Below are 19,693 nucleotides of genomic sequence, written 5' to 3' on the forward strand. Positions count from 1 at the left end.
CGTAATCATTTAAGTGAAAGGACCTACCTTTGCAATACATTATAAGTGAGCAAACTACCCCAGTTTTGTTGACAGCATGTAGCTAAGTATGTTTTATCCTCAACCAGAAATAGCGTTCCTACAATACAGTGATAATATGTGCACCGCCATTTCATGATGTCATCGGTGATTGTATAAGTATGTACTTATTGAATGAACTTTTAGCTTCGTAATTATATGTACATTTGTGGCGATGCTTCAAGCAATATAAATTTTGAATATCATATTAGCGCATAATTACTTAACGCTAGAAGTCACATATATGAATCAGTCTTTGAGCGAAGTGTGTACAGCTTGACAGAGAAATATGGCCGTATTGAGTAACATTCTGAACAGCAATGGTTTACCGGCAATACTTATAGGTAAGAATTTTATTTCTGAAGGTTATATACAAACAAAATGCTATCAGTAAACAATTTAAGGCTACTAGCTTAGAAAATAATAATAATCGGTGATTAACGAATTACCTCTCTCTACTTTCACAATATGGCAACTTAACATCTGCTTGGCATTATCTGTTTTACCGAGAGAATTTGTAGACTCATGTAAAGAAACACACAACATTAACCGTTATAAGCACTTGATCCCTTTCCTATCAAGGACAAATCTTTAATGATAACAATGGAGTTCTAAGGGTGATCCTTATAATTAACACATTCCATGTTTTCCTTCTTATCAATTATAGTAACACCAACAATGGAAATTGTTGGGGAAAGCGTGGTTGTGAATACGGATACTAGCAGGACACTTTCGGCTATTGAGGGTTCGGATGTTGAGATACAATGTGCTATTTTTAACACAATCCTACCGTTAAACGTGACGTGGTTACAGAACGGAATTTATAACAGAACTGACACTTTTACTGACGTCACGAAAGTAGAGATGACAAATTTGACATCAAATTTGAAGTTCGAAATGAGAGTCAATATTCAAAATTTCACATGTAAAGTTAATGGCAGATATGTAGTCAACCAAGAGAGTGAAATTTTAATTCACATCCAAAATTTTAAGTCAATTACACCAGACGATACATCAGGTAACAATTTCGTTTATTTGTGACTTCCATATAATTATAGTTTGGTTAAACATTATTGAAGTTCGGTACAGTTTTCTTCAGTATCAGACAAGCAAATGCTGCATTTGATTGTTCGTTCCCTAAATCAGTGGTAATTTGGGTCACAAAGAGAATATTAATATAAATTGTAAACCGGCCTTTATTATTTAAAGGAACTATGTAATTAATGAAGTGCCCTTAAGACAAGCAAAACGAAAAATTTTAAAAATCATTTTCTTTACTCATTTAATCTATACAGACACTGATGAAGACAAAAATGGGCGTATATTATTTTATCGTACCAATCCTCTTCACAATATCGACCTTGACGAGTTTACTGATGTTTTATAAAGTTCAAAGTACGTAAATATATGCTATTGTTATTGGAGTAATCTATTCATACTGGCTAAGGAAAACAAACTTCAAACTTTGAAACGTCATTGAAAACGTAATAATTTAATGGGGCAAACGAAGCTTCAGAAGTAGTTTGCCACAAATTTAAAAACTATATTTGTATATTTCACGTGGCCAGTAAAATATTTGGACGAATATCAAATTGCCTAAATGTCTATTCCCTGTCGCCCTTCTTGAAATTGGTAATCTTTCAAAGGAGCTGTTAAGTAAGTTTGGAGAATGTAAGTAGCTTAGCATTGCAGCCCACATGACTGAGATTAATTTCAAAATAAAAACAATGTCTCAAAGGCAACCCTCTTCTGTCAATTGATAGGCATTTCCAAAATAAATTAAAACTCAATTTCTGAATAAGAATAAACATTCCTGTTGGAATTAAACAAGTCAATATTTTGATAAAGGAAGGGAAAATGCAAGGATAATTTAGTTATGCAAATTAAAAAAAAACAGAAAAGAAAAAAAAACAAACATAAAGATAAAACTTTAGACCATTTTAAAAATCAGGAGCATAACGTGATGTCCTTTTCATGTCTGTGCTGTTACAGAATTGGTATATGTGATTATATTTCACACGCTGTGTTATTTTTAGGACTTAGATCGCAGAGGATGGGAACTACAGAGAGAACAAAGTAAATCACTTCAATTTTCTTATCTGAGCAGTAAACACATATTTAAATTAACATGAAGTTTCCAAATGAAGTTATACTCAGCTCTACTAAGCTCGTATAATTTGTACAATTTGGGATTTGAGTACAAATGTATGCTTCTTATTTCACAGAAAGAGTACCATATTTTGTCTTCATATTATCGCATTTCTAAGATTTATGTTTCTTTTCTCCGTTTGAAGTTTCCGCATACTGAAGATTTCATGAAGCCCATTTGTAACAGTCAATATTTAGTTAATTTAGAAAAACCGCAACTGTTCTATTGATGTTATTTCAAGCATGACAACAAGAACATTTGAAACAATCAACATGAGTGAAGAAGTACAATATGAATCCCCAGACGATATGGTTGGTGGTAAGTTCCGTTTTCCTTCTAAAATTCTAAAATTGTGAATTCCTAATCTGTACACAGAGAACGCAAGATACTGTGGGTTTTTAATGCCGTCCCTAGACAAATAAAAAGGCAATATAGGGAACGAAAACAACCAATATTTTGACAGTTCAGATGGGCATTGTTTAAAACTGATTTCACTGTTTCTACTACCTTTCTATCCATAAGTTTATGCACTCTTTTCCATTTTCTCTTGGCTTTTCAAAGAGTTCTACTTCTATGGAGACAACACTGTGTTAAATCGAGGTGACATTATACTGACAAGCTCTTTACCTTGTACCGGACGCATGAAGAGATGGTAGCATCAACGAAAGGAAAAGATAGATCGCTTATAGTAGCAAATACTTTGTGTGGTATGTTAATGTTTGTTGCATAGCTTCCTGGTTAATTCACTATACTCTAACTACTGTTTAATTAAGTATATATTAGGTCATAATACTACATATGAGGAGATTAATGGCATCTACGAAAGGAAAAGACGGATCCACCGTATAGCAGCAAATACGTTGTGTGTTATGTCAATGTATGTTGCAAAGCTTCCTGGTTAATTCACTATACTTTAACTACTGCTTAATTAAGTATACATTAGGTCATAATACTACATATGAGGAGATCAATGGCATCTACGAAAGGAAAAGACAGATCCACCGTATAGCAGCAAATACGTTGTGTGTTATGTTAATGTGTGTCGCATAGCTTCCTGTTTAATTCAGTATACTCTAGCAACTGTTTAAGTACAAATTCTGCCTGCACTCAGCATTAGACTTGACTGTGAGAAGGAACCGGTTGTTTGCAGGGCTCCTTCATTGTATCAGAAACATCAGCGGGTGCTATATCAGTCATGGAATATACATGAGACGTCCAACTTTCTTCACACTATTCTTAAACGTTGTAGTCTTTTCAAGCAAGATGATATAACGACAACACATTTATGTGTTCAAAACAACACATTATTGGTGTACACATTAACTGAAAGGCGGGCGGGCGTGCGGGCGGGCGGGGGTGGATGCATTTTAGATTTTTTTCTCACACTAGGTCTGTATTTTATGTAAGGGCCAGCGGTGAATGAAGGGTTCTATATTTTACCGAACTGAAAAGAAAACTCAGAGATATATTTTGTGTTATTGCACATAACTCAACCTGCGAAGACTGGCTTCAAATCAGATTGCTGGCTGAACATCTCAGACATATTCCGAAACACAGAAATGTAGTAGAAATTGTGGCGGCTGACACAGTACAAAGTAGGCAATAAATTACTTAAAATAGTTTACATAAAATATGCACCTGTCACTGATTTCTGCTTGATCGAAAATGTATTTTATTTGATTTTATTTTATAAATTGAACAAACTGAGTTGCTCGATATAATATATTCTTGTTCCACTTTCTTTGATCCAAACACTGTAGTTCCTTACTACATTTACACGGAATACATCACAAATGGTACTTTAAGGGATGTCCTTTGTAAAGCGAAATACGACGATGTCTATTCCAAGACTATATACATGCAGGGATTAAGTAGATCCGCTCAATCAACCGATGCCCTACAGATTGGATCATTTTTACTGGAACCTCTGAAGGCCCTATTCTTTCTTGAATCAATAGACGTGAGTAACAGTGTTATATGTTACCAATCAACTTAAAGTAAGATGCATATGCGAATCGTTCCGACGTCCCTTCGAACTTCCAAGTGTTTTGTAACATATCTCACCCAAAGATTGCAGGATGAGCTATCAATGATAAATAAGTATATCTTTACGAAAAGTCCTAAGCCTTTTAAGTACACTTATATACAACTTAATTTTACAGTGTGATCATCCTGCTATTTGTTCGAGAAAGGTTCTTTTAACACCTAGCATGGTGTGCAAACTGTACGACTTCAACTTGCGATCAGCGACCAAGAAAATGCTCTCAAATACCAAGTTTGAGGTGAGAAACAACTATTTTTTTTTAATTTGTTTAAATGTAACGATGGTCTAATAGTTTTTTTTTTTTTCAAATGTATAAAAAAGTACCACAATATTAAGCAAGAGGACAATCCATGGAATTACAGATCTCATCTCCTCCGCACAATTTGAACTTTGACCTACGTTGAATTTTTACCTCGATCCTTAACAACCACATCAATACTTTTATAAAATGTGACCACTTATGCTCTACATTACTTGCGGTACGATAAGCATGTGATGAAAAACACGTTTAAGGGAATTTCACATCTGATCTATGACGTCACCAATCATGCATGCACGATTTTCAAATGGAAAAGGACCTACTCAAAAAGTTTGAAATTGATTGGAGCTACAGTGTAGGAGGAGTCCGCGACACATTTTTCAAACAATTTAGGCCAACAAGACCTTTGACCTCAATTGCCCCTTCACCCTGACCCTAATTCTGTCCTATTTTAACATTTATTCTTTTTATTTTTTACATATCGTGTGTTTTAATGCTGTTGACAAGTAAAAAAAATGGCTAATTACAATTGTTTACTTTGTTTGACCTTTGACATAAGACCCTTTTAATCTCGTAGATACGAGTTTACGTGATCAGACATCTAGCAAACAAATTTGAAGTTGATCTGACTTACGGTATAGGAGGAGTTCAGACGCACTCTTTTCCTCACTTAATCACACTTATTCACGTACTCACATTTATGATGGGTGAAGTACAATGTCATATCCCTTTCCATTATATGTAAGGAGATGGGATATATGATGTAATGAACGTATTTATAAATGAAAATGCCATTAATGTTTTTTTTTATAAATTATCATTATATGTTCCTTATTGTTTTGAACTTGTTCGATTTGTAAGAAAATCTTCGCCTTCCATGGTTTGCCACGGAGACCATTTTCAAGAAACATTATGACCGAGAAAGTGATGTTTGGTCCTTTGCTGTTTTCATCTGGGAGATATTTTTTCAAGGTAAACGTTTTCAGTATTAAATTTGAAGTATACACTTCGAACGCAATATACATAAAGATAGCTGTATATTGTAAATATAATATATTTTATGCTAATTCTAATTCATTTATTTTCAAATTTATTTTTAATATTAACATGAAATGCAAATTACTCTTACTTTTAAGGAAGAGAGTATGAATACAACATATTGTATTCCCCATCTCCGTTAAGAGAAGCAATTAATGTACACGAGCAATGAATCTACTGTAAGAACATATATTATGGGAAATAGTGCTTGTAATTGTTTCAATTTACTCAAGGTGCTTCTCCGTTTGATGGATTAGATATGATGAAGTTTGCTGCCCAGCCTGATGCTTTACCAGTACTCTCAAAGCCTGATTATTGTTCAGACTCTCTGTGAGTTATATTCTATTTAGTTGTTGGTTTGTTACTATTGGACTGTTGAATTATATTATATATTACTGCATATGAAAAATATACTTCACATGCTAAATCTCCAGTTTGGAATTTATCATACTCTAAATATTGTTTACAATTATTTATTCTTACGAGAAAATGGTGCTATAGAAACCGTTTCAATTTTTGGATTAAAATCACGCTGGAAATACATTACGATGCATCAGCTTAATTATTTGAATTCATACTGATATTTGCTCTATAAAAGTACAATGCAATTTTACATTCTCTGTAACATTGTATTCAATTTCAGATACACAATTATGAAGTCTTGCTTGAAGGTGGATCCTGCAGATCGAATTAGCCTCACAGCGTTAAAGACAAAGCTTTTTCAGCTAATAGAAAATATCGATTAAAAGTTATAAGTACAATCTACCGTTCCGAAGTTTAAGGCGCTTAGGACATAAATCCTTTTTGTATGAAAACACAGCTAGTAAAATGATGAGAGGCACATTATGCATGGGACCGGATGAAATGGATTATTCGTCTTAAAGTTTTTTTGGTAATATCAGCTCTGTTCCTTTTTGCATCAGTATAGTTGTGGTAAAGGATAGTTTTATGTACAAAAGAGGTTACTTTGTTGCTGTAAGATGTATTTTCTGTCTTCACGTTTCCTTGTTCATTACCAGCATGTTCATTCATATTGAAGAAGCTAATACTCTTATTTTTTTATTTTTTTAAGTTCAGAGTAGGACTATATATCAGAAGATATGCTAAACTACAGCAACGCGGTCTGAAAGTGGTCGATATTCAGATGAGATTTACCCACCTCCGAGCTACCGAAATTTTTTCCATATTGCTACAATATTACATAGAACACTTATATCATACAGGCAAAAACAGCAAAGGCTATCACCAAAAAACTGCATGAATAAATTAAACTTTTCATTTGGTATGACCTCAAGTTGCAGCAATCTGCTTGTATCAAATCGTTTGTACCTGTACATAAAACGTTAACACATGCGCAGTTCCCTGATCGTGTACTAAATACGTATAAGATGGAAAAATTGTAGTATTCCCGCAATTTATTCAATCAATAAAAAAAAAAATCGTTGACTATGTTAGATCAGTTGTTTAAACAATATGCACAAGACAATAATTCTGAGGAAAAAATGTACAAAGCGCAACAATTGGCTAGTATGCAACAACTTTAATCATTGGAAATACAAAAGGTGTAACCACGTATGCCAATCTTGTTTTACATATTATCAGGCAGAGGGGAAATTAAAATAATGAGGAAAGATTGTGTAAAGGGACACTTTTAAACACCGTTCTCACCCACTTTTCGTATTTCTGTTAGTTAACGTTTACGTTGAATTGAAGTAGCAATATCATTATTCTTATTTTAATACGTAAAACACTTCTGTTTCATAAGTATAGATACATTTCGTCGGTTGCCACCGTAGTTTGCACGTTTCCGTTCTCTGGATAAATTCAGGTTAATTACGGTCTGCTTAGTTTTCAGACGTTAATTTTATTCATATTCACATAATAGTGATACATATTACAATAGATGCAGCTGTGGAATTGAACCAGGCAATTAAAAACAGTTGAGAAAAAAATCACTAACATTAAGACAATATTTTACTTTGTTTACTTGTTATCATGTTATCAACTCAATTAGATGAATGTTAAAAAGGAAATGGAGATTAATGTTATTCGATATTTACAATATTGATAGAATAAAGTATTAAAACACACAGTTTTCATTATTCACTGTTAATGCTTATCATAAAGCAATCACTGTCGAATTTTTCAAAGTTCTTGCACTTTTTGTTATTAACACAAACTATTGTTAACTACTGTTGTAAGCTGTGTAAAGAGGAGGGTTATTTTATTGATAAATCGTATTTATTTGTCAAAAAATATCTTAGCGGTTGTTATTCTGGTTAACAGTGATAAACATTTTTTTTAATACATTACCGAAAATTATTGAGCTATGAGCAATGTTTATCGGCCAATAATGTAGTTTTGATAATTAATAAGTATTTGACTTCCACTACAGAATTTTTACGTCATAAATATGCTTTAAATATAATTCTATTATGACTCTTTTAATAAAATTTTCAGATATAATTTACCCGGCTTTAAAATATATGTACATCTACGTGAAGAATTACCGATATGTAAAAAGATTAAAGAGATGAAACCGGAATATGCGTATATAAAGACAACATTTATAAGGTATTCGTCAAGACGCTAAAAACAACTTCAACCATAAGAGTCTATTAACGGATTGAATGTTATTTGTTCTCTCGTGATTTGGCAAAATTTTTTCATATATATATATACCTTTATATAATATACCTTTATTCAGGCGTCAATAATGAGGGATGAGGGGGGGGGGTAGGGGGACACGTGCCTCAATATTTGAAGGGTGTATGGGACACACAGCATCAAATGCCCCCTCCCCGGTATAGTGACTGACTCGTGTAAGCGCTAGGATTATCAGGCTCATAATGATTCGTGTATCTCATAAAAGGAGCTAAAACATTGTTATATGAGATGAATAGTTATTAATGTCTCACATGCGCATTACCACCCCTCCCCAACCATCACCTGTTGCAACAAGAATTATGGACTTCATACCAAAGATTGTGCAAACTTTAAGAATGTTTCCGACTTTGGTTTATGTTTAAAGTATATTAAAAATGATGAAGGCCCTAGGTAACACCCGCACGTTATATAGAAAATTTAGGTCAAATTCATTTGTAATATGTGATTATTGTTGAAATATATTTTGACTGACATATCAATTCAGGGACCAAACAGAAGCAGACATACATATTTCTGGATGTGAGTCCGCCCCTTGGGCCCCCGTCGGGGCTATTCCCGTGGACCACATCAGGTGCCCTCAGTTGGGCCCCTGGACCTCACTCGATAAAAGCTTTGCACAAAGGCGCTCGCAGACGCCTTCAATGTTATCCATGTTTAGTCATTGATGCACCCCCCTACCACCCCTCACTTTTCAATTAGGATTGACGCCCTTGCTTATATTAATAAAACCCTTGATGTCTCTTATAGCTTAACAGTCATCTGTTAGTATTAAAAAAAGAAGATCCATGCTGATTGATTTCCATTTAACATTTCATATCAGAAAGTTCTAGAGATAATACGACGGATACACCAACAACATATAAAGTTCATTCAAGTTTAACTTTTGAAGTTTTTCCTGTTCACAAAGTAATTCGAGTTGGTTGACCTAAAATGACCTCTGCATAAACAATATGTGCTCATTTATTGAATCCACATTCGTAGTAGGAAATTCTTGAAACATTCGCTTGTGAAGTCTCCAGGATCGGTTAATTTCACACAACTGTAGTAACGCTCACGAAGACTTTAACTCTGGTATTTTGGAATTTCGTTTGTGTACATATTATGACACATAAAAGACTGATTACATATCTTTTGGAAAAAATTCAATTCCCCAATTTCCTGCCTCTGGTTTGAATTTTTGTGCTCTCATGGTAAAATGCGATGTCTTCTTACATTTATATACTAAAAAGGAGATAAGAGAGAAGCGGCATAAATTAATAAAATGAATGTAACGATTCTTGTGATACAAAATATCAAGTACAAGAAAAATGAACGTAGAGAAGTCCTGTAGCTTATGAACAGGTCCATACATAAATGCAATCTATCGTGAACAGAAAAAAAAACTAAATTTAATGGAGAGTTGGGTTAGTACATATTTTGAAAGTTAGTGTGAAACATTTTCATGAAAATTGAGGAAAGACCGCAAGACATCACCCGACTTCCAATGTACACACAATATTTTTTCTGTATCTGGTTGTTGTATATTGTCGTTTTCAGAATATCACTCACTTTTCATGTCCGATCCCTTCAAAGCTGATTCCACTGTCTGCTTGGCTTCTTCTTTCAATTGTTCCGGTACTGAACATGTTAAAAACCTTCATTAAAGATCATAAAGAAATAAATATTTAATATTTAATATATATCTATATATAAAGAAACAAAAGTCATAATTTATCACGATAACGAACGATAACACTAATCACATTTACGAGGTATGATCAAGCATTCTTACTGTAGGATTTCTGGACATTTTTTATTAGTAAGGCTTCTGATGATTGATACGAATTGGTCTTCGTTGATGCTCATTTCCAGAAATTTCAGGAACTTTAATGAAGGCATTCGTATTTCTTCAATAAAGTCAATCGCGCACTCTTCTCTGAAAGTCATTACTTTCACTTTCAACTGTTGGAAGTAAAGAAATGAGAGACGTTAACATTTAAGAACGTGATATATTTCCAAATTGAATAACCAACCAACATCAACAATTTAACAATAACAACTTATTGAGGCATATCATATTAATGAGTGTCTTCACAGTAAACTGAAATGTAGTTTAGCTAAAACAAATGACCAATCAAATTAAGATACCGTATAGGATTTCAGGATATAATATTTGTTTTGTACATGTAGTAGCTCATATCAAGAACAAAATAAAAAGCTCCCATTTTGTGGAGTAATATGTGAATTGGATATAACAATTGTGGTGGGCAATCAGCCGGTTCATAAAACCCTCTTAGGAATCATTTTACGACAAGTTGAATATAAGGATTGGATAATTAAATAAAACACATTATTTTTTTAACAAATTGAAACAGTTACTACTACTTACATCGGAAGCAGTGCAAGCATCGCAGAAATCTGTTAAAGCAACTCTGTGGTGTTTCCTGTCAAGATGCTTGATGTTAATGTTCATACTAGTAGCCAGTTTACCCGCTTTATCGTACATGCCGTTGATTATTGCCTGCTTCTTCTCGAGATTACTCATTTCATAAATACAGTCGATCAAATTGTTCCACATATGCTGTTCCTTCAGGAGAGATTTTACTGCTTTATCCAATCTAGTATGATTCATGCCGAACATAAACTGTAATAATCTGACCGTTGCATCGTCAGTGCTATTTTTTATAAATTCATCCATCCACTTCCACTCTGTACCAATTGCTGGTACATACTGAGCAGCTAAAAATTCCTGAAAGAATTCATGATAAAACATGATTCCAGCATAGGACGAAAAGGCCAGTTCTTCTAATTGACTTCCTCCTCTTCCTACCTTTTTTGAATACTTGAGCAAACCTACGGCTAAGGCAAGTTGGGTATATTCTTTACCAAGTGTACTGTTCCAATACTCGCGTTTATCCAGTGAAATGCTCATTTTGTTTTCAAATGCTATTTTACCAAGGGTGGCTTCGAGTTTCTTAATATCTTCTTGAACGGACTTTTTGATAACTTTCTGCACGTATCGGGATTCCAAACAGGTAATCACTAATCTTATTATTGTTGTCAGTTTGTTAACATTCACTTCTTTATATTTCCCTGTTGGATCTAACATTCTGCATGTAATTATATGAATAATCATAATCAGCAAAAGGGGTGTTTCAGAAAAATTCTGCGAAATTTCATTTATTTCCATACATTCAGTAACATTTTTTGAAAGTATTTCTAAAGGATCACAAGCTTCCTGGGTCTGCACGTCGTTTCTTGGAACAGCGCTACCTTTCTGCTCTGATTTTCCTTGCTTTACCTCGTGATGAGCAGCGGGAATTAACTTTGTTGGTACATTAGCTGACAACTTGTCTGCTGCCATGTTATTTTCATTTGCTTTGTTGCTGGAATCTTCTGTAAGACTTTTATTGGAGTCTATCTTCTCGTCTTTTTTCTTTTCTTTTTCGTTTTGAAGTTTTCCCACATCAACGGTTTGGCTTTCCTCGGCTGTGTCTGGTTCTATTTCTTCCGTTGTTTGTTTATTTTCTTCGTTAACCTCATTTATGTTTTTATCAACCTTCTGCCTATTCATCGGATTTTCATACTTAACACTTTCGGTATTGTTACATCCTCCCTCTGTCACCGGCCGGCTGTCGTTATTTGACGTTTTTATTTCAAACGTCTCTTCGTTGTTTGTATCCGATTTGGCTTGTTGTGTGGCGTCTAACTTAGAGTCTTTCAACTTTGATTCGGCGATCATGGGTAGTTGGGGTATTGATTGTGAGTTTAAGTAATATTTGCAGGTTTTATGAATATACTCATTGACTTGAGAATTACTGAAACCATTCAATTTAACTTTTGAATATGGTACGGCAAATGAAGCTTGCATGTCATCAACTTCAAGAGACGTTACCCAAACCTTGATCTTTTTAAACTTGACAGTGTTTATTTTATTATGGAGTAAATTTCCGACCGTCAGATTAGCATCATTTTGACCCTCCTCTTGAAGGAGATTGGCACGTTCTCCTTTATCATTAGTAGGATTCTCGGCAGATGTATTGGTACTAATCGTAGACATCGATAGCTCATCAAGCCCATCTAAGAGTACATGAAACTCAAAATGTTGAAATATTCCAACAATATTGTCCACGGTCAATTCGTTTCCAACAGGCATCATTTTCTTAACAAGTTCGGAAAGAATCATCGAGGGATCAACCTCTTTAAGGTGAATATATATAAGTATAAACTCACTGATTTTATCCTTACTGCCTTTTTTCGGAAGTTTCATCCTCGATACCCAATCGCTAACCAAATGTTGAGTGTAGGTTGTCTTCCCGTAACCTAAATCTGCTATAATGAAGACTCGCTTAGTATCGAAATTAAAATCTGGTGTAGACAGAAAGTCGCTGTCGTGGTGACTAACGTCACCGTTCGCGTAAGTGACGATGCACTGACATGTAGTGTAAAGGGCATGTATCGGTATTGGCTCACCCCACGGTAGCGGCTTGATGAAGCAAAATTTCTCGTAGTACTTCATTAGCCCTTCCACTAAAGTATTTTTCCTCTCTAAAAAAAACAATAAAATATCTATGACAGCCAAGATTTCACAACGTTATGATACTTTTAAAATTAATGGTTTCAATGAGCAAGAACTTTATATTTTACATCACAACTTGAGTATGACAGGCAGGGATGTCATCAGCAAAGAAAAACTTTAAAATGTTATGTCATAACCGCTATATGTAGGATACATGTATTGATGATGCGGTATCTTTCGTTAAATGAATGTAATTCATTTCTTACAAATAGAAATCTGATTCATTTATTTTTGTGTATCTATGAAATCTCCTTATTGCAATAACACAGCAGCAAACTGGTTTATCTCCTTTCCAATTTTAAAGATCGACAAGGATGTTTTTATTTTTAGCTTATTCACACATTCTACTGTGTACGCTTTCTACAGTTTTATCCCATACTAGAGACTCGTCTTTGATGATAACCGTAAGCTTTTACAGCAGTCGCGTAAATAATAATGCTGAAAATTAACAATTATCTCGTACCTTCAAGGAACTGTTTCTTTGGTTTTGGTTTCGTATTTGTGTTCTGCATTTCCTGATATAAGAACAGATATGAAATGTATTTAACAAAAGGATAAACAGGAACACATTGTGGACATAAAGTAATAAAAATGCGTCCTTCTTACCATGTATGGATCTGCAACGATCGGTAGACTCGTACCTAAATAAACAATAATAAAAATATGGTCGACTCATTTTTTGTGGCTTTCATATTTCTTAATATATTATATTCTTCATAATATCTTTAAGTTTCGTTGTTAATTTACATAAATATCAAATAGATTCTTGTCAAATTCATTGTTCCTTATATATTATATAAGGGGTTAATCAACTGTCTTCCATACGGTTATTGAAGAATAATACATGAACGACAGTATAACGCAAGCGATGCACGCGGCTGTAGGTCGCGTGCATACAGCAATATTGTAATAACTGCGTTCATTCATACAAACTCAATAAACATCAATTTTCATCTAAAAAGGTTACCATTTTGTGTAAACTTTAATTAAAAAAGAACCAACAATGTGTCCAAACAGTGTAAAGAAGTACTCTTCTTTTGTTACAGTTCAGTCTCAAAAGTAAAATAACAAGAATAGAGAAATAGGCAATAGTGTATGTCGTACGCTGAACAACACCACGTTATACAATGAAGTCAGCCTGGATCTGACCCAAGGTATACTATACCTGTAGTTGACATAGCAACATGCTGTAATGTTGTATCAGGACAGGAGTACAGTGAACTGACAAGTTCAATATACATACGTTCTTATCACAATCAACTATATGAACTAGCAGTCGCGGAACAAGATATCCGAAGGCAGGATGGCAAGTTTTGGGGTGACAAACAACTTTCTTTCTTTTTTTTTTGGGGGGGGGAGATTTTGAAATTACAAAAAAGGTACCCGAACAAAATGAAAATCACGAGAAAATGCAAGGGCGGCAAAGGCATACGTCCTACCCACCCAATCCACGACCCCACGCTTCATCCGTTACGATAATTTAAATTGATGAATATTTGAATTTAAACGTGAAATTTAAAATTGTGACAAAACTTTAATGTCATATTACAAGGGTCGTGCATTTACCAGTTGTCAAAAGAGATGTTGATCAATTTTGCGACCGATTTACAATGACTAGCTGAGTAACGTTTCGAGAGAAAAAAAAAGGTTACTTGCTTTATGATTACAACTGTACACAGTTTTTTGCCGGAGTGCATGGCCCTCGGAAGCTGCAACACTATTAGGTAGTTCTTGGTCACCCTTGTAGACACTTTGGAGGGCACACATTGGTATGAAAGTATGCTTGAAATATTTCAGCATTCTTGAGATAAATATCATCTGTTATGACACCAACTAACATCATTCTTTTCTTCTATGCAGAAATTGTTTTGCATAAAAGTGTTAAGTTGCCAGAACACTACCTGCTACATATTTGAGAGTTGCAGCGATAGTGGTTCTCTCTGTTGTTGGTATGGTCGGATTATTGAACGTTATTAGGTCATTTCAAAATACCATAGTTATCCTTACCTCTTCTTCGGCACCAAAAACAAGCAATGAGGACTAATATTACAGCAAAGAAGATTATAATTCCAATAACGACGAAGGGCCAGGCGACTTGACCTTTAGGGCTACTCGTGGGTTCCATTGAAGGAGGCCCTTTGCAGGCTCCTGAAACGACACAATCAAGACAACATAATCAAGACAACGAAGATTGTACACATCAGGTTACACAGTCTCGCAAGTATAGGGGTTGCGCGAGAGGAATTTCAATAAAAACATATTTCAGAGCTACGCCTTTCCTGTGTTAGTGGCCCCAATTGCGTTGTTATCATAACATGTTTTAAATGTGAAGCATGACTTTCTCCCTATACTACTTTGAACGCTGTCGAAGTACCATTTATCATTGGCATATTCCCCTTAATACCTGACAGAAGACATGTCAAAACCCAGGGTTCTTACACCTATAGTAATATAATAATTTGCTATTTATTTAATTTATAGGTTTGCTTCTCTAAAGACCAATATTTTCACTATTGCTTAGGGTATTCGTTTTGCCCTAATTGTGGATATAGTAAAACAAAAGCGTGTGTTGCATTTCATTACTGGCACATAGATCTACCTAATGTTTCCAAGTTAATGGCCACTAAATGCCATTAAGACATAACTTTACTTATAGCTATGCATTATGTATGTTCAAAACGTGTACGTATTTCAATTAAACTGTAACAAAGTAAATCTTAATGTAGCTTTGTAATCAACATATTACTTACATAATCTCAACGGACTATTTATAAACTGTAAAAGATGAGCATTGAAAATGATTCAGTAAATCAGCAGTACATTACTAATGCCATGACGAGCTTACCAGTTAGTATATTTCACGTTACCTGTGTTTATCCTAACAGTGCTGTAGTAAGTATCAAGAAGAGGAGCAAAAGGAGAGTCTGACAAGGAAGCGATGCATCTGAAAGTAGCATCTGCTCCACAATCAGGTGTTGTGTATTGAATGGTTTTCTCAGTGTACCATCTGTCATCCGTTTCTTTATGAGTTTGCTCTTCTTTAGTGAAGCTCACTCCAGACTGGTTAGTTACAATCCAGTCTACGTCCATCATTGGTCTAGAGCCATTCACATTACAAGTCAATGATCCAGAAGTAGTAACGTTCAGTTGACATCCAGTACAGGTCGTACTACAGGCATCAATCAGTGGGCACGAAGGATCGGGTCGAACTGTATAGTAGGATAATTTATGTAACATGTTAACTAGCCATCTAAAGGAAAATCACCGGTGTATCATCAGTGATGGTGGTTCCACCATTGTGGTCAAGAATGTCCCAATTGAATAGATTAGTAGGATTTCGATTAACCAACACATTGGAAGCATATGAAGTAATTCTTCGTATAGTTATTTGTGCAAATTTTCTAACATATTTGCCAAAGAGAAGTGTGGAGCAAAGTTTCCTCATCCATTTTCTAAAATATTTTGTCAATTTTTCTTGAAAAAGAGTTACTGCAATTTTATTTTTGGAGTTGTAAGCAAAACAAATAATGACTTTGTTGCCACACCAAGCTGGATCTACATACCAAGTATGAACTTCAACAACAATGTTCTTTTTAAATTACCGGTTAAATTAAAAGTTTTCAGAATATCACAGTTGTTGACTGCAAATGACGTTAGTGACATCCACCAATTTTCATAAAGTTCTTGTATTCACCAAGGGAGATTAAATACCAACTATGAACTTCAATAAAGCCTTTTTGAGTTATCGTGTTTACAAAATTTTCAGACTTTGATCTCTGTTGACCTCTGTTTTAAAAAGTCTTTCATAATGATCTAGAAAAATATGGCCCAACCTATGATATATACATATGAATTATAATTGAATATTCAATAGTAGTTTTATTTATTGCAAGATATTTTGTATGCTTGATGACATCTTCACAGCTGAATCTCCTCCAAAATAAGTTGATAGCATGCCCAACTGTAATGATGACATTGCGTTTCATTATCAACATTAATAATCATCACCTTGAATATATATGAAAATAATACAAAGGTAAATTAAATTGTTCCTACAACAAGTGGTATTATGATGACATACATTGCAAATGTTTAATACCCCAATGTCTCTTGAATGGACAAAACGTTTGCTTAAATAGTATCGGAAGTTCTTAGCCACAGAGATATCCATCTTGTAAGCTAAAACAAACTGGGTTTGCTTTTCATTAAATATCGTAAAAAAAACTGGATAACTTAATCGTACACCTGTTTCTTTTCTCATTATACTTTTATTAAAAGCTAAATGTTCTCATCAATGTTATAACAGCACCAACGTAGCTTATAAAAATACTTACTGTACATTTGCAGTTCTGTTGTAGCCATATCAAAGTCAAACTGATTAAAATAAACTCTTAACGTGTATTTTCCTTCGTGCTTAAGTTCTGTGTTGGTTATATTCAAGGATTTGTTGTCGGTAAAGCTGTACTCCTTATGCAGGGATTTTTCTCCTTGGTCGTCAAATGAAAGAATTGGTAAAGTACTCGTGTCTCCACCTTTAAACCAATACACATAATATTGATCACCGGTAACGTTACAGGCAATGATATACGGCTTGCCTAGTTCCGCGAAATACACGCTGTCACAATTAATACTTTCTGCTCCTGTGAAGAAAACATATTGTAATGAAAATGTATCAAACTCAGCACAATGTACCGTATGAAGTGTGGTTAACGTTAGGTGAAACACATCAGGGCAAACGATTAACAGGCTATGTCAGATATTGTGACCTTGTACGGTACAGGTGGCATGCGTATTCCCTCATCCCCGTTGTCAGTCAGGGGAAATGGTTCAGCACGGGAGAATGGTTCAGCTGAAGATTGTGATTTGCATTCAGCCGGGGAAGAATCAGACCACTACTACTGGTACGCCCAATCCCCTTTTGAAATTCACACACGTATTTTATACTTTTAAAGCGACTTACATATTGACCTAATTTTTAGTCTAACTATGCTTCGGTGTCAATTAATTGCAAGAGTACCTTTAAAAAAGCAGCCCAGATTTTGATGAAATTCAGTACAAGTAAAAGTTTTGCGGGTATTATTTTAAAAAGTTATGAATCTTTTTAATAATATGACGTACTGAAAGCTAAGCGGAGCAGTTGCTATTTTGTGTATAGCAACTTGTTGGGTCATTTATTCAACTGCTAAGCCAACCATCAACGTGGATACGTGCTCTCCGCTCATGGCCAAACATATACATTCAGTTCGATTTCCCATTAAATACAAACTTAAATCCATTTTTAACTGTACGAAGTCCATTCTGAACTCCATTATACACACCTGTTCCTCCGGGGTCTATTCTAGGATAGTTTTTGTTTTTATCATATTGCAAATGGCGTCTGTCATGTCTCCTCAGACATAGTATTTCTGTTCAATTATTCTGTTGTATGTATGCAGAAGTGTAGTTCCCTAGTTTGTTGCTTTTGCTTCCTTATTCTTGGTCCCTTTTTTGAGGTACCTCGTGTCTGTGTTGAACACTTAATGTCACAACTTTGCTTGTTGTGTATTTAACGTAATCAATTATCTGCGTATATTGTCGTGAAAATAAAACAAATGAATGCAATGATTTACATTTGCGTACTGTTGTAAACTCGATAAGAGCCTTTATATGTAGCTGGTCCTAAAGGTGTTTAATATATCGATAAGCTTGAAGGTTGAATGAAAGAAACGTGGAAATACTTCAAACTAGAACGAACTTTGTTTACTATAATTGAAGCCAATTCGTTAAGATACATTTACACTGATTGCAATTCCCTTTGTGACGTATTTAGCGTTGAGTACAAAACATATTCTAATATAAACAAAGCCAATTTCTGAACTCTTCCTGGAACGTTATTTACAGCTTGAAAAGATAAATCTACAAATATTGTAATGCAAATTACTCTTGTGACATATTTATGTTGAGAACAAAACATATACCACGATAAACAAAAACAACTTCCTAAATAATGACAATGTAAACTGTCATTAAACCAACACATATCTAAACTTTTTTGCTGTACTCCAAGGAACTATTCCAATTATCCTGAAGGGAGATCTAAGACGATCACTTTGGTAAAATTTAAATATCGTTATCATTTTAATCCAGGCTAGCACTTAGCTTTCCTCTCTATGTAGGTTAGGGATGACAAGGTTTATAGACATGCCGATGTAAAATATACGTACCCCCTCTACAGAGTGAAGTCGCTTCAACTAAACCTATGAAAACAACCGTTGCCATACTAGGTCGATCCATCTTGAGCTAAAAATCTAAAAAAAAAAAAAAAAGAGAGGATCATTTTTTAATTATAATAGCTATGGAGAGAGGTAATGGATTATAGTAATTTTAAATTTAAAATGATATCAACAAATTATTTATTTTCCAAAATAATGTTCTTTATGGCGCTGATATGCTTGAAATGTATACGGCACTGCACTTTGCATTGTGACCTCATAATCTCACACAATGACCAACATCGACTTAAAAGTGTAATCCAGAGGAACAGAATATTTTAGTTAATGAGCAGATGAACAACTTCAATCACCCCGGGGGAGTTCGCTGCCATCTCCTATGTATATTTTTCCAGTTAACAACAGATGAACTGGACATGCTTTCAACGAAAGTGAGCTTCATGCACGAAAACAACTGTGATGTCATAGATGCAAATGATAAAAATTGTGTTTATATTTTTTTTAAAAGGTAAATCTTATGTGTTTTCTTTTAACATATGACGTAAACACAAAGGAAAACTAGAGGTAACATTTAATCACGATGCTAAATTAATATTCTGCTTTCATTAGTAAAATGCGAAAATTTCATCAAGCATTGTCTTTTATATGCTTAGGCATTACGTGTTTTTAAATTATAATATAATTTTATCAAGTTGACTCGTTTCCTCGCTGA

The 19,693-nt window shown here is 34.4% G+C and overlaps 4 protein-coding genes and 1 long non-coding RNA gene across 8 annotated transcripts in view; 3 read left to right on the plus strand and 2 right to left on the minus strand.

Moving 5' to 3' along the window:
- The window catches only part of LOC139976895 (fibroblast growth factor receptor 2-like), a 54,538-nt gene extending 46,689 nt beyond the window's left edge, over positions 1-7,849 (plus strand). Inside the window, exon 14 of the transcript XR_011796304.1 lies at positions 7,765-7,849. The gene's annotated coding sequence lies outside the window, so the exon portion shown is untranslated. The remainder of the gene's footprint in view (positions 1-7,764) is intronic.
- LOC139976899 (uncharacterized) overlaps positions 1-19,693 on the plus strand; it is a 134,645-nt gene that overhangs the window by 15,476 nt on the left and 99,476 nt on the right. The window contains exons 1-3 of one of the 4 annotated variants that reach the window (XR_011796305.1): positions 270-401; positions 725-1,075; positions 1,353-1,452. The exons of 1 other annotated variant lie outside the window; for it this stretch is intronic. The gene's annotated coding sequence lies outside the window, so the exon portion shown is untranslated. Of the gene's footprint in view, positions 1-269; positions 402-724; positions 1,076-1,352; positions 1,453-19,693 lie in introns of those variants that run through there. 2 more of the 4 variants (XR_011796307.1, XR_011796306.1) reach the window with 2 other exon arrangements.
- LOC139976911 (uncharacterized) overlaps positions 395-19,693 on the minus strand; it is a 29,988-nt gene continuing 10,689 nt past the window's right edge. Inside the window, exon 3 of the long non-coding RNA XR_011796313.1 lies at positions 395-554. This is a non-coding gene — a long non-coding RNA (uncharacterized lncRNA). The remainder of the gene's footprint in view (positions 555-19,693) is intronic.
- On the plus strand, positions 2,893-7,849 carry LOC139976907 (uncharacterized). The gene is made up of 7 exons (XM_071985796.1): positions 2,893-2,913; positions 3,691-3,801; positions 3,967-4,166; positions 4,369-4,488; positions 5,371-5,481; positions 5,781-5,877; positions 6,191-7,849. Exons 3-6 carry the CDS (start codon positions 4,065-4,067, stop codon positions 5,802-5,804), a joined length of 357 nt encoding a protein of 118 aa, XP_071841897.1. The 5' UTR covers positions 2,893-2,913; positions 3,691-3,801; positions 3,967-4,064; the 3' UTR covers positions 5,805-5,877; positions 6,191-7,849.
- Positions 8,241-19,059, minus strand: LOC139976884 (uncharacterized). The gene is made up of 10 exons (XM_071985757.1): positions 18,976-19,059; positions 17,107-17,412; positions 15,640-15,981; positions 14,780-14,920; positions 13,379-13,413; positions 13,236-13,287; positions 10,583-12,741; positions 9,986-10,155; positions 9,763-9,848; positions 8,241-9,435 (listed from the first exon to the last, which is right to left on the minus strand). The coding sequence occupies exons 1-10, from the start codon at positions 19,043-19,045 to the stop codon at positions 9,335-9,337; spliced, it is 3,462 nt and encodes a 1,153-aa protein (XP_071841858.1). The 5' UTR covers positions 19,046-19,059; the 3' UTR covers positions 8,241-9,334.

The sequence above is a fragment of the Apostichopus japonicus genome, chromosome 12 (genome assembly GCF_037975245.1).
Source record: "Apostichopus japonicus isolate 1M-3 chromosome 12, ASM3797524v1, whole genome shotgun sequence".
NCBI lineage: Eukaryota > Metazoa > Echinodermata > Holothuroidea > Aspidochirotida > Stichopodidae > Apostichopus > Apostichopus japonicus.